This window comes from Neophocaena asiaeorientalis, unplaced genomic scaffold, assembly GCF_003031525.2.
Source record: "Neophocaena asiaeorientalis asiaeorientalis breed wild unplaced genomic scaffold, Neophocaena_asiaeorientalis_V1.1 scaffold828, whole genome shotgun sequence".
In the NCBI taxonomy this organism is placed as follows: Eukaryota; Metazoa; Chordata; class Mammalia; order Artiodactyla; family Phocoenidae; genus Neophocaena; species Neophocaena asiaeorientalis.
This window is the reverse complement of record NW_020175443.1, coordinates 2559397-2574593: the sequence shown is the minus strand read 5'-3', so window position 1 is coordinate 2574593 and position 15197 is coordinate 2559397. Positions and strand designations below refer to the sequence as shown.

At 44.0% G+C, this 15197-nt stretch overlaps 1 protein-coding gene across 2 annotated transcripts in view; it reads right to left on the bottom strand.

Annotated features, from left to right (window-relative positions):
- The window catches only part of SLC5A1 (solute carrier family 5 member 1), a 53673-nt gene that overhangs the window by 4798 nt on the left and 33678 nt on the right, over positions 1-15197 (bottom strand). For both annotated transcript variants that reach the window (XM_024768030.1, XM_024768032.1), the window contains exons 8-14: positions 14461-14681; positions 14080-14215; positions 12569-12676; positions 8641-8791; positions 6621-6789; positions 2091-2306; positions 462-567 (exon numbers count right to left, since the gene is read on the bottom strand). In XM_024768030.1, the coding sequence (XP_024623798.1) occupies positions 462-567; positions 2091-2306; positions 6621-6789; positions 8641-8791; positions 12569-12676; positions 14080-14215; positions 14461-14681 (1107 nt within the window). The remainder of the gene's footprint in view (positions 1-461; positions 568-2090; positions 2307-6620; positions 6790-8640; positions 8792-12568; positions 12677-14079; positions 14216-14460; positions 14682-15197) is intronic.

Here is a 15197-nt window from a genome sequence, read left to right as displayed (position 1 = left end):
TTTGATTTTTTAAATATGATGTGGTAAGCCGGTAAGACACAGGACCCTACGAGCCTCTATCCCATCCCCCTGATATCACTAGAACTGACCATAGCTTCAGTTCCAACTTCTTTCAGCTCACAGGCTATGTCGGAAGAGTCCTGAGCCTTCCCTTGTTCCTAGCCAAGCCCCAAACCAAGTCAGGGTGGCATGTATCTCACCCACGCTTACTCACTGAGCACTAAAAACCAGGGACTGAAGAGCTGGGACAATTTGGTATCCCCTTCCTCCCCTTGACCAGACCTTGAGTAAACTGCTCAAAACCCACTTATCCATCTCACCCCACACCCCACTCCTCACTCCCCTCTAGTAGAAAGATCTGAGCTTTGATAAGGCACTTAGTGAAGGCTTCAGTAAGGTGGTCTTGCTGTTGGAGGAGTAACTCTTTAGGGCTTGGGAATAGGCTCTGAGCCACAAATCACCTATTTCAATGGTCTCCTCTGAGGTTTCTTGAATGTCCTCCTCTTCTGCATCCAGGTCAATACGCTCCTCTTTGCTGTTACGCAGGCTCCAGCACAGGCGGTAGAGCTGTGGAGAAAGCAGAACAGGTTAGCAGAAAGATCCAAACAGTGTCTTGGGCCAAGAAATTGAGAGAACAAAGAGATGTACATCAAGAAAGGAAAAGGAATGTGGCTCTCAATACCATCAAGAACACAGATAACAGTTCCCATCCACAGCACTATCTCTAAATATGTTGGGAATGTGGATATAAATCTTACACACGTGCACACCAGCCCCTATGCTATGTGCATATTCAGAGGCTATGAGACTGCCTTGAACATAGAAATGTTTTGAATGAATGATCTCTTGTTACATATGATAAGTGAATTTGTTCCATTTAGCACTTGTGCTGGGAAACAAGGCTAGACACCCATTTATCTAGACCAGCAGTGTAAGATCAGGTTTTCTGTACTATATTATGGGGGGAGAATTGTAGACTCATAAGCCATTTAGAACAGGGAACAGCTGGAGGTGCAGTTTCTATTGACATAAAACCAGAAACTACTTTACTTCAAGAGGAAGCATGGAATTAAATGTGTTTGGGGCTACAATACTTACAAAAACTGAGACATCAAGAAGCAATTAATACAACATAAAGTGAGCCTGTGACAGATTTGGCCACTAACCATGATGGCGGCTCTGCTGCTATAAAAGCAATATTTGTTGATATTAAGGTTGGTCACAGTTTTGAAAATTTGGCAGTGAGACTGAAGGTCTCTCAGGGATTCCGTAAGCCCCTGTATTTGTCCACGCACCAGAAAGGGATAAAAAAAAACCCTTTCTCTTTCTCTACAGACAAATGCGATCTTGGGTTAACTCTCTAGCTCTGTTCCTTGGAAAACTGAAAAGGATAGAATGTCACCTGTGCTGGGTTATCAGACTATATTGCTTATGGTAAAAATGACCCATAATTGGTAATCTTCATCTGCATTGGGAGGGCTGCAAACATACCCTAAACCAAGGGTGACATCTAGAGTTAAAGAGGAGTACTTGCAATTTTTAAAGTCTTAAATCAATTAGACTTTGATACTATTTGAAATTTCTTAAATTCTATGGGCAACTGTTTGGAGGCTTAATTGGGAAAAAAATAAAGGGTAAATCATACTTCAGATTTCCCTCGACGTGGTGATTTTTATAACCAGGTATGTCCCTTGCTGGGACCCCTGGAAGCTATGACCAGGAGACTGTTATAAGAAATATGTGTTGCTATCTGGGACATAAGCATCCAAGCCAGGGTGACCCCTGTGCCTGCCCATGTGATCTCATTCCCTTGTACCGAGCTGTCACTTGGGGAGCAGGATCCAGAGAATAGACTCTGGAGTGAAATGAGGCCTGCTGTGAGGACTCCTGCTGAGGACACACTCTTAACACTGCTCTACTGGGAAACCGTGTTTTCTGTCCTGTATCCTTCTACATGACACCAAAAGCAAGGATGGCCTGTTTTAGTCATGTGAGTTGGTGACGTCTGATTGAGCCAAAGGCAACCAAGACGGGTGTTGCAGCATGAACATGAAACCAGGGCAGGACAGGTCTCCCAGATGGATACTCACATGCACATCTGGAATGGGCTTGGTGAAGAGGGAGACAGCCAGGATGATGATGAGAGAAATGACAAAGAGGATGATGGCAAAGTACAAGTAGTGTACACCACAGATAACTGTGGGACAGTTGCTGGGCTCCATGCAGCTCCCAGTTCCATAGGCAAACTCAGCAATCATACGGGACACCCCAATCACAAATCCAATGATCAGTCCCCAAAAGGCTCCCTGTGAAAGAAAAACCTGGGTTAAGAAACACTGTATACAGAAAACAGCTGCACATTCACTGTGGGGACAGAGGCAAAAGAATAACAGTGAGAGAAATGAGAGCTCCAGGCTCTCTAAAACGGAAACAGTGGAGTTCAGAATACGGCTAGAAATGTTACATCAGGCCTTCAGTGGTTGCGTTTACCACGTTTCAGTAATGTGATTTTATGTAGGTCATAAAACAAGGATTCACAAGATAATGGAGTAAAGTGTCTAAAAGCTGGTTAGAATAGCCACCTAAGGCCTTAATTCCAAAGGCCTTAATTCCCTTTAACTTTAAAAATAATTTTAATTTCTCTACCTGCAGCTACTTTTACCATCAGCCTCCAGATTTAGGCACATTCAGATGTACAGCAATTATTTGTGAAGTAATTTGTATTCCTTGAAGACATGGAAAAAGAAATTGGGTCTTTTAGGGACAGAGGAGAAAGGAATTTTCCATCACCCCCCCTTTATAGATCCAAAGTCACTGTTTTTAATTTGAGAACATAAAATTATACTGTGTGTTTTTACATTAAATTTTGGGTTTACATATTAGAATTATGGAAAGCCCTTAAGAGACTAGTAACATTGGGGGACAATTTTTCAGGTTTTTTAAAAAACCCTTTCTTTCCTCCCTCCCTCCCTCTCTTCCTTCCTCCCTCCTTTCCTTCCTTTCTTCCTTCCTTCTTTCCTTCCTTTCAGTCAGTTCTCACCTAGAGGACAAGGTCTGAGTCTACAGGTCATATTTTAAGAGGACCAATGACAAAGCAGAGTGAGCACATAGAAGGGTGGCCAAAAGGAGCCTTCGTGATTTTGTCAAGTGTTGGTCTGAACAGCTCCTTTGCTAGCCTTCTGTACCCCGACACTGTATATTACAGGTGTGCTAAATTACCAGCTATTCTTTAAACGTGTCATGTATGTTCATGTCCTGTCTCTTTGCACAGGTCATTCTCTCTACCTAGGAGGGCACAGGTTCATCCCTTCCTGGGAATCTTGCCCTAGCTGGAAGGTCTCCTCTCCTTCTGCCTAGACAGAACTGGGTGGGTGCATCCTCCTTGCTGTGGCTGCAGCACTGTGGACACACCTCCACACCAGCACCCACCACACTGCCGTGTAATCATGCATTCGCTCCTGTCTCCCCATCTGAACTGGGAGCTTGCCCAGAGAAGGAACCAGGATTCATTCCCTGTGTGTTGCTAATGCCTAGCCCTATGCTGGCATCTGGAAGTGTCTGCTGGATGAATAAATGAATAAGGAAGAAGAAAAAGATGTTCCATTTGTCCCTCATACACTTTTTCAGTAAAAAATTTATTTCTTAACTTTAGTTTGTGTGAATAGTATTGATAAAACTCGCTTAGGTTTTCCTTTTCTTTTGGCAATTAGTCTGCTCTTATTCCTTTAGTCTCTATTCTCAAGAGGCTCTTGAAAAATCCGGGGGACTTCCCTGGCGGTCCAGTGGGTAGGAATCCACGCTCCCAATGCAGGGGGCCTGGGTTCGATCCCTAGTGGGGGAACTAGATCCCACATGCATGCCGCAATTACAAGTTTGCGTGCCATAACGAAGATCCCGCGTGCTGCAACTAAAATGCAGCAACAGCCTAAATAAATTAATTAATTAAAAGTAAAAAAAAAAAAAAGTTAGTGTAGCTTAAAATTTATTAAAAAAAAAAAAAAGAAAAATCTGGGATCCTTTGAAATTTTCCTCAAGACTTGGTCACCCCTCAGCAAACAGAGTGCGAGACGAGTCCTGAGAATCACTTTGCAGTCTCTGTGTGCTACTCTCCAGAGACTCTGGGCCAAGGCTTCTCACCCTCAGCACTGTGACATTTGGGCTGGATAATTTTTTGTTGGGGGAAGCGGGGTAGGAGGGTGTCTTGTGCATTGTAGAATGTTGGTCTCTACATACTAGATACCAGTAACATTCTCCAAATCATAACAATCAAAAGTGTTCCCAAATGGGAATTCCCTGGCCATGCAGTCGTTAAGATTCCGTGCTCTCACTGCAGAGGGCCCTAGTTTGATCCCTGATCAGGGAACTTTAAAAATCCCACAAGCTGCACGGCGTGGCCAAGAAAAAAAATGTTCCAAAATAATGAAATAAGGGCTTCCCTGGTAGTCCAGTGGTTAAGAATCTGCCTGTCAATGCAGGGGACACGTGTTCAAGCCCTGGTCCGGGAAGATCCCACATGCCGTGGAGCAACTAAACCCGTGCGCCACAACTACTGAGCCTGCACTCTAAAGCCTGCGAGCCACGACTACTGAGCCTGCGAGCCACAACTACTGAAGCCCGCGTGCCTAGAGCCCATGCTCTGCAACAAGAGAAGCCACCACAATGAGAAATCTGTGCACCGCAACAAAGAGTAGCCCCCACTCGCTGCAACTAGAGAAAACCCAGGTGCAGCAATGAAGACCCAACACAGCCAAAAATAAATTAAATAAATAAATTTTTTAAAAAAATAATGAAATAAGAGAATGTTGCATTTATGACATGAAAATTAGTCATCTCATTTCCTAATTAAAGAGATGAATTTAGTGCACCATTAAAAGAAATGTTCCCAATACAGTAGTTATTGGGTGTTTACATACCCAAAAAGCACTCCCTTTAATAACTTGGAATACTTCTGAAGTTAGTTGAAGAGTGGTTGTAAATAATTGCCAAATGAAGGAGAACAATGCTAACAAAATGTGTTTATTCCTTTCAGAGTGTCATAGACATGGACATAAAGATATATAGCTATATCTCCTACCAAGGAAATCAAAATAGTAGGATAAACTGAACCTTTCCTTAAGGAATTTTGAAATGTAGGTAATAATCTGGATTTGGCGTATCAAAGCAATTTCTGTTTGACCAAAATTTTTAAATATGAAATATAATTTAAAAATTTTCAGATACGAAAAAAAAATGTTCCAAGACATCACCAAATATCCCCTGGGAAAGGGAAAAATTACCCCCAGTTGAGAACCATGACAATCTATTCCAATTCTTAGCCTTACTTTTTTTTTTTAATATTTATTTATTTGGCTGTGCTGGGTCTTAGTTGCGGCACACAGGATCTAGTTCACTGACTAGGGGTCGAACCTGGGCCCCCTGCATCGGGAGCTTGGAGTCTTAACTGCTGGACCACCAGGGAAGTCCCTAGCCTTACTTTTTGAAAGCACTTGTCCATTGCTGAACTGAGTCTGCTTGTGGCCCACTGCAATACCCAGCTGGGCTTCTAGCCACACTTTCCTTACCTGAATTTTAGAAATCTCCCAGTGAACCAGTTTCTGTCAATCCCTATTGAAACGTATTCCAAGATGTGTGCCAATTTCCCTAACTTGCCAAGATCACTTGCAGGTTTAATTCTGATCTCTCAAGGCCACTTATCCATGCACCCAGTTTTGTGTTCCCAGCAAATCTGGACTATGTTCCTAATGGCAAATGACAAAGGAAGAGAGACACGTGTTGTGATTCACACACCTCAACTCTGGGTCACTGCAGTGAAGTGTTTCCCTGATATATATCTGTCTCTGTCCTATTGAGAGAAAGGGGTTGTCTAACCAAAGATACATCATTGTTTATATTGTTTCAGACAGTCAGCTACATAGCCAACACCCCTACCCCTTCCCAATCCTTCCCAGGCATTGAGATGGTTGGATACAGAGACACTAAGCAACATCCGAGTCAGAAGCCTAATCCAAAGGCATCCTTTTCGTGGTGCTTCAAAATCTGCAACGTTGCCCCACTGATGGCCCAAATTCTTCAGCCTGGCTTTCAAAGGGACCATGCCTAGTCTAACCTTAACCTACCTTTCCAGCTGAGTCTTCCATTATCCACACACACAAACTCTCTCAACCGGTGAGATTCCTGACAGTCCCTCATCCCTATCCTGCTTGAGTATCACTACTTGGTCCTTCACTGGGCCCTGAAAAGTGCTGGGTGGAAAATCTAGCTCACTGCCGAACCAAGGAGGTAGCCTGTGCTAGAACTTCCTCTGGAGCTGCTCACCCAGGGGCTACAAACTTCCCAGGGAGTGCCATGCAGTTGGGTCAAAATCACCAAGAGTGGATGGAAAACATACATCATTAGTTGGGAATTAATTTGGAACCTGCAGCAAAGAGAAGAGGGAAGTCCGAGAGAATGTGAACCCAGGAGAGTCCCATGGTCCCTGGAGGCTTTTCCATATAAACCCTCAGCAGCACATTCATTCCTGCTTAAGATCTCTGGGAAATAGAATCCCTCCCAGAGAATATACAAATCCAGATGGGAATTTCTGTTCCAGAATGATTTTTCTAGACATGTGTGATACCTACCTGCTCATTGACTCTCTTGCAGAAAATAGCAAGCAGGAAGACAGCTGCAATGGGTGGTCCCAAGTAACTGGTGATGGACTGGATGTAATCAAAGAGCTGCCCACTTTGTGCTGACTGCACAATGGGGACCCAGGCAATGCTGATGCCAATCAGCACCAGCATGAACAACCTGAAATCAAAGCCCCCACAATAGGGTATCAATATACTAGCAACTATAGATGTACACATAAAAATAGATAGATAGATAGATATAAAGTTTTATATGACCACAGCAAGGAAAAATAATTAGCAAATTCACTGAGACTCTTTTCTTCTGTATTCTGCTTCTTCAGGAAAATCTTCTTCACCTGTAAGTAAAATGCACTTGATTTTCAATAGTAAAGTAGACCCAGTAACCACCAGGAGAGAATCCCACTTTGAGAGGCAGTGGAGTATAGGAACAGAGGTATGGACCTTGGAGCCAGCTCTCCTTTTTTTTCCTTTGGCCACGCCACGTGGCTTGCAGATCTTAGTTCCCCAACCAGGGATTGAACCTGCGCCCTTGGCAGCGAGAGCACAGAGTCCTAACCACTGGACCACCAGGGAATTCTCTAGCTTTCCTCCTTTTGAGTTTCACTTCAAGTCCTGAACAGATTGGAGGGTTCCTTATAACGTCTGGATTTAAATAGAAGGAAGGCTGTGATTCTCTTATCTCTCCTACCTGAATTTAAGGCAAGAGTCTTAAGCTAACCTTTGCGGGGCAGTGTTTTCACTCACATATTTCTCCCCCTAAAATGCCCTTCCCACTGCCTCCCATTTACCCAACTCTTATCCACTATTTTGGATGCAGCTCCCCCAGGGGCCTTCCTCAGCTACTGCATGGTGCACTCATCTCTCCCTTCTCTGAGCCCTTGATTGCTCTTACAGGTGCCACAGCAAAGTTTGGAATTGTTTCGTGTAACTGTAAGTTCATCTAGGACAGGGACAAACCCCTGGGCAGCAGTCATTGGATGCACAAAAAAAATATGAGCCCCAACATAATCTCAGGGCCAAGAGGTCCAGCCCTGAGCAAAGCAACAAAATGGTTTTCTTCCCATGTTGCATCTTGAGCCTTATAAATAGCAGAAAAACACCAGTAAACTTCTTTCTAAGGAAAACCCTATCAGGGTAACCGTGCTGCTTCCGGTGAAGTGGAGTGGTGGACTCTGGCCCAGTGGTCAGACCTCCCCTGAGTGCCAGGTGTCTCATCTCCTGCAAGTGGCCTGCCATTTCCCTTTCCTTCCTTTGCCCTAATCTTGCTCATGAGATTTATGAGGTGGCAGCATTCCCTGGGAACCTTTCCCTTGACAGACATCCCAGGGACTTTTTCCAGCTCCCCTGAGGAGGATGGCCTGCCTTAGCCCCATGGAGAGACACAGCAGAGCTTCTGCTAATCCTCTATCCAGAGCATCTGCTCCATGATAATCGGGATAATGGGCCCACCTCACCCACGGATTAATGCTTACTGCATTCAGTATCCTGTTGTGCCCATTACAAGCATGCACATAGCCTGGTATTTCAGACTTTACGAAGCAGGTTCACAAGCATAATATCACCAAATCCTCACAAATGGTCCTGAAAAATGTTACAGCAAAGGGTCAAGGTACTGGAGGCACCTGGGCCTAAAAGAAGTCCGGTAAGGAGAGCTGCAGTGTGGAGGGCTGAGAAAGAAAGCGTGGGACAGCATAAAGGGCCTTGGACAAGGACTCAGTTGGCCGTGGGTTCCAGTCCTGCCTCTGCTTCCTGATTTGGGCAGGACAAGCCTCATCTTGTTTATTGATAAACTGAGGTTAGATTAAATGATCTCTGATGTCATTTCCTGCTTCAGAAGGACATTGTTTGATGATCTCTAATTTAAAGGTAAATGCCACTGAAAGCAAATATAACTTGCCACAGAGGTTACTCCCATTCTACCCAGCATGTACCAATCTTCCCCAGCTTGAGGGAAACTCTCTGATCATTCAAGCTTTCTATGGTGCATGACAGGGGAAGCTGAACTTACCTTCCTGCAATCATGAGCTCTTTCTCAGATGCTCTCTTCCGGATCTTGGTGTAGATGTCCATAGTGAAGAGGGTGCTGGCGCTGTTGAAGATGGAGGTCAGGGAGCTCATGAGAGAGGCCAACATGACTGACAGCATCAGGCCTCGAAGTCCTGAAAGAAAAGGAGGTTCTGAGTGGTACATGGAGAACCTCAGCTCTTTTGTGCTTGGAAAGTGTGAAGACTTAGAAAGTGTTTTGCCTTCTTACACCACACCATATTCTCTGATTTATCTCTCCAGAAAAATTAGAACTTTAAGGAATGGACTGTAGCTTAAAAATACATTGTAAGAAAAAAAAAATACATTGTAAGACCACAGCAGTCAACAAAGAGCTAGGGACAAAATACACATGAGGTAAATGCTTTGCAGTTGGGTGATTGATGGTGGTGGCGGTGATGGTGGTGGTGGTGATGGTGGTATGTGTGTGTGTGTGTGTGTGTGTGTGTGTGTACGTGTTTCCATCTGAGCAGACTTTTACAAGCTCTCTCACTCAAAAGATTAATGATAATGAAGAAATAGTTAAACTAGGATTCAAAAGACAAGGTTTCAAGAAAGTGAAAAGACAGCCCACAGAATGGGAGAAAATATTTGCATATATCTAATAAGGGTCTATTATACAGAATATATAAAAAATTCCTACAACTCTATAATAAAAAGACAAATAACCTAATTTAAAATGGGCAAAGGATCTACATAGACACTTTTCCAAAGAAGATAAAGTGGCTAATAATCACATGAAAAGTTGTTAAGCATCAGGGAAATTCAAATCAAAATCACAATAAAATACTTCTTTGCACCCCCTGGAGGGGCTATAATTTTTAAAAAGACAGATAATAACAAGCATGGGTAATGATGTGGAGAAATAGGAACCCTCATACATTGCTGGCAGTAATGTAAAATGGTACCACCACTGTGGTAAATATTTACTCAAATAGTTAAACATAGAGTTAACATATGACCCAACAATTCCACTCTTAGGCATCTACCCAAGAGAAATAAAAACATAGGTTTATACAAAAACCTGTACATGGGTGTTCATAACAGTATTATTTATAATAGCCAAAAAGTAGAAACAACACAGGGTCCATCAACTGATAAATGGATAAACAAAATGTGGTATATCCATCCAGTGGAATATCATTTTTAAAAAAGGAATGAAATACTAGTACATGCCTACAACATGGATGAACCTTGAAAACATTATGCTAAGTGAAAGAAGCCAGACACAAAAGGACAAATATTGTATGATTCCATTTATATGAAATGTCCAGACTAAGCAAATCCACAGAGACAAAAAGTGGATTTGTGGTTGCCTAGGGCTGTGGGGTGGCTAGGATGAAACATAGAGTGATTGCTAATGGGTACAAGATTTCTTTGGGGCGTGACGAAAATTGTCTAAAATTGACTGTGGTGATAGTTTCACATCTCTGTAAAATACTAACCAAGGAGAGCACGAGGTTGTCCCTACTGAGGCTAGGAGGCCAGGCCATGCTGAGGGCCCACTATTGAGTGTACAATCCCAGAAGTAAAGGTAACCTTAGAGGTCACCTAGGCCTACCACCCATCTGATACACAAATCCTTTCCACAACTTTTCTTCTGCCTAAACCCTGCAGCAACAGGAGTCTGCTCCCTCTTGGACAGTCCTAACTAGGCAGATATCTGCCTGTTGATAGCCTCAGCCACCCACCAGAAGCGGTATTACTCTTCATCCACTTTTCCATCTTTCACATATTCAAAGACAACTCATATTCTCTTGAACTCTCTCTTCTCCAAGCTAAACATCTTCAGTTTCTTGTACTATCCCTGTATAATAGAACTTGACATATATCTCTACTAAACTTCAGCTGGTTAGCTTTGAGTCAACATTCCTGCTTCTTGAGATCTTTTTGGAACATTGTTCTGTCACCTTCTAGGTATTGTATCTGTAAATAATTTTATAGCTGTGTTTTCATCTACAGCCTCACAAGAAGAAAAATAAAGGTTGCCTATTCTGATTACTTTGTCATTTGTTGGGACATTTTTTTTAATGGTCCCACTTGAATGTCTATCATGTAGACTACAGACTATTGGAGCTATAGTAGGAGTTATAAAGACCATCTCATCCAACTGTCTCATTTTTCAATTAATAAAACAAAGATCCATTTCAAGGAGTTAGTAGGTAGGGCTTCAAGTCTTAGTTCTGCCATTCGGTCGGAGTTACTTTACCAGTTAATTGCTCAGCTGGGATAGAGTTTTCTTCCCTCTGTATGATACTCTTCTCAGACTCACGTTCATTTATTCACACAACAAATATTTGTTTAACATAATTTTAGAGCAGTCCAGGCAACAAGTAACGGTATATCAGAGTAGAGTGATGGAGATAACAAGAGAAGGAGGTAGATGAATATAAGAGATACTTAGGAGGTAAAATGGACAGAATTTGGTGATGGATTGGTGGGGGAATATTTACTGGCTGAGTGAAGGAGGCTGAATCTGTAAATGAGACAAAAAGGAACAGCTGGAAAGGATGGGGATGGGGGCGGGGGTGGGGGAAGACAAACAGAAGAGGATAGTGTTATGGAATCCAAGAGAAGGGAATAACTCAAAAAAGATGAGTGATCAATAAGGCTGAATGCTACTGAGGGACCAATGGAAAATATCTGTTTGATCTAGCATGGAGAGGTCATTGGGGAATCTGGTGTTTACAGAAGCCAGATTCCACCCAAAAGTGAGGAACGACAATGGTACATGCAAAAGCAGCATTTTGGTGTCCTATGTGCCACACAGCTTTCTGTCATGCACAATCCACTCTAGCACAGTATTCAGAGCTACAGTCCTCACCCAGGATCTGCCAGTCTAAGGAAATAATATAAACACGCCACAGAGGTCAGAATCCCAGCCAGAACTCTAAAAGAGCCACGATTCTTGTTAATTGCAACCTTAATTAATAAGCAACCCAGCTCAGTGGAATAGTTAACTATTACTCCCATTTTTACAGAAGTTGAATGCAAAGGGTTTGCCCAAGGTCATCTATCCACTCTGTGGTTTAAAAAAAAGTCCAAATTCCTAAATTCTAGTCTTCAGCTGAGTTAACCATGCCAGACGCTGAGTTACTGTGTGGCCTTGGAAAAGTCACTTTCTCTCTGTAGGCCTCAATTTCCCCAACTGTAAAATGAACAGGTTTGACTAGATTATCTCCATGTTTCCTCTCAGTAATAAAATTTTATGTTTATTCTAAATTTTCCTGATCAATACCTTTGAATTTTTTGTCTCCTGGGACCCCTAACCTAATGAGATTTCCATCCCTTAAGCCAGAATTAGATTTTTCTTCAACATGAAGATGAACAGTAACCATACAGGTCTACCCCAAAACTAACTATTCTGGACTCTAAGTATTCACTTTCTTAGGACACCACATTCTGTATAATGAGAAACCCCCTTGTATCCAATCTACCTACTGCCTTGAACTTCCTCATTCTAGAGCTAAAATTGCTCTTTGCCTTTCTCTCCATGTTTTTCTTTGGAACAGCTTGGAAGTCAATTCATTCTCCAGGTAAAACTCCATTTAGTTCAAGCCTCATGTTAATGTCTGTTGGAGAGCATCGAAAGACTTTCTAGATGAGCATGAAAAAGTCATGTTTTTCCCTAACATGTTTTCAGATTATCTCCTTTCCATGCCTGACTGATGGACAAGTGCCAGGACTCATGGAGCCCAACCAAGCCAGATGTCTCCTCCCTACTAAGGCAAGACCTGCTCAAAAACTGAGGACGCCCGGAATGAGGCTTTCCCTACTAGCACCCCAGGCTCAGAAACGGCTTTGCCCCAGAAGGCCCACAGACCACTATGTAGATAGAGCCCAAGCCCAATCAGCCTCCCAAGAAAGACCCAGCCAGCAGGGACAACTCTCACCATTGGGCATGAGCTCCACCACCAAGGTCGGGTAGGCCATGTTGGTACAGCCAACCTTGGTGCCGCAATATTTCTCACACTCCGAGGGGACAGTGCAGGCAATTTTTTCTGAGGAGAGATGAAGAGTCATGTCAGCAAGCAGACATCCGGGAACTATTTCCAAGATTCACCTTCTTAAGACAGGGCTTCAAATAGGACGTTCCTGCCCATGGCCCTGAAATGGTTCCACAAAGAGCACAGCTCCCACTAAGCCCTTCCATGCCATCCCCCTGCCCTGCTGGCCCTGACCATTCCCAAGCTCTGCCTGGGGAGGAAAGACAGTTCCTAGGCAGATGAGGGAGAAGCAAAGAAATGCTTACGTAGGAAAGGAGAGGGCATGGTCCTCAGACTTTAGCTAGCTACTCTGCTCAGCATTGACTGTGTTCTTGTTTCTCCTGAAGATCACAGTGGCTTGCAGTTCCTAATTTTGAGGTTTGTTTTCAACAGCTCTTGCAAGTAGGGTTGGAACATCTAGACAACTAAGGGAATTCCCCAGTGGGAGGAATGTGGGGTAGAACTTCCCAGATGTGGAAAATCTGGGCTAGAAATAGAGAGGCAGTAACCTGGGAGGGGAAGGGGACATGATCTAGAGACTTGGAGGAAGTTCTAAAAACTTCTATAGAATTCAGATCTACACGCATTTATTAGGTACCTACTACAGGTAGGTCATTTAGTGCTGCCCCATATAGTACCGAATCATCACAGCACCACCTCAAATATTTGTCTGTGTGTTATATCCATTATACTTTAAAATCTTCAGTTAGATATATTTTTCTCATGACAGGTGAGCCAGTATAGGAGGGTGAAAGCACTATTAGGAGCACGTAGCCAACAGCAACAAGTGCCCCCAGACTGTCTTGTCTTCATTTTGGAAGGTGCTTATCAAACTTTCACTCTGTGGTGCTCTCTTTTTGCCATTATTTTATATTCCAGGAAACAGTTTGGACCTATGATGGCTGACCGAAAAACACAAGCAAATGGAAGTGTAGGAGAGGCCACAAACAGGCCAGGGAAGAATCTAACACCCTGGATAGCAAAGTGCAGGGCTCGGGGCCCCTTCACAGAAATGGTCCAGGAAACAGGGCAGCAGGCAGTTAGAGACTGGCTGCGGTCCTTTGACATTAAGGGCATCATACACACTACTATAGCCTGGGGGTTGGGGAGAAGACAGAGCAAAAAATAAGTAAATATTAGCTAGAAGAAGCTATAGTTGGAGGCATGTCATGACTTTAGAGAATTTGCAAAAGGGGAAAAATAATTGCCAATGTAAAGAACCAGGGAACACAACTCCACACATTCTGTGGCCTCAAGTTGCTCACTGTCTGGGGCAGGGGGATACAATAATGCTTCGTAATCATGGCAAGAAAAGAAGAGGGCAGAAAAAAAGAAACAGGGATCTACAGGACTTTAGAAGTGACTTGGAGCCAGGAAAATGGAAGAGAGAGGCCAGCAAGTCCAGCAGAAGGCATCACCTGTGTATAGGATGCGGCTGATCATCCCTGGCATCACCATGAGGAACATGGGCAGCAGCTTCAGGTACCCACACATGATGCAGCCAGCCTTCACGTGTGACATGTTTTTGGCCGAGAGGCACCGCTGCACAATGACCTGCCAGGGAAAGCCCAGTGAGGGAGGGGTGTAGGCAAGAGACCCCGCAACAGGCTCTAACCACCCCAGCTTCCCCCACCATCCCGGGTCTTTGGCCTGGCACTCCGATGTCACCGAGGCTCAGCAGCCCTCAGACCACATGAGCCCTGCCCTACCTTTCCCAGCCCCACAAGCCACAGGCAGACAGGAGTCTCTGTAGCACCCTAGGGAAGACCCTCTCCTCCCCACACATCCAGCATGGGTACCTGATCTGTGCACCAGTACCACAGGGCGAGGATGGACAACCCAAAGATGAGCCCAGGCCATGGCAGGTCTCCCTTGAGAGGATCTCGGAAGATGTGGAAGGAGTCAGCCCTTGGGGTGTAGCATTCTTTCCTGATGGTGGTGTTTCCATCAGAAACCACAGTTGGAATGGCATTCATGTATTTCGTCATGAAGGCATCATACCCTCCCACTTCGTGAAAAGCTGGAAAACAGTGGTAACATAAGTCAACATTATGAAACTCTCAACTCTTCATAGCAGTTTCTTCCTGTGGATGCCTGAGAAACCCACAGCCAGAGCCCTCACTGTGGGGTCTTGGGCAAGTCATTGTCCCATTCTGGGCTTCAGCTTTCTCATCCATAGAATGGGATTATTAACCCTGCCCAGCCCCCTCAGGGGGCTACTGTGAGGGTCCAAAGCAACAACCTGTGAAAGTACTCCAACCATAAACTTCTTTACAAAGGGAAAGTATTTGAATTATTAAAAGAAAGACCTTGCTTTTGAACCAGATTCAAAGACTCTGTTTTTCCCCTCACCCCCTGCTATCAGCAGTGGCCTTTGGGATTCTGGACACAGACACAGACTAGGCCCCCAGTCCCAGCAGTGTGGTGGGATGGGAGAGAATGGGTGAGGAAGTCTGGAGCCCTGCCACCTCTTGGCTGTGGGAATAAGGCATTCCAGACCCTGTGCTGCAGAATAAGGCATTCCTTTCCCCTGCTC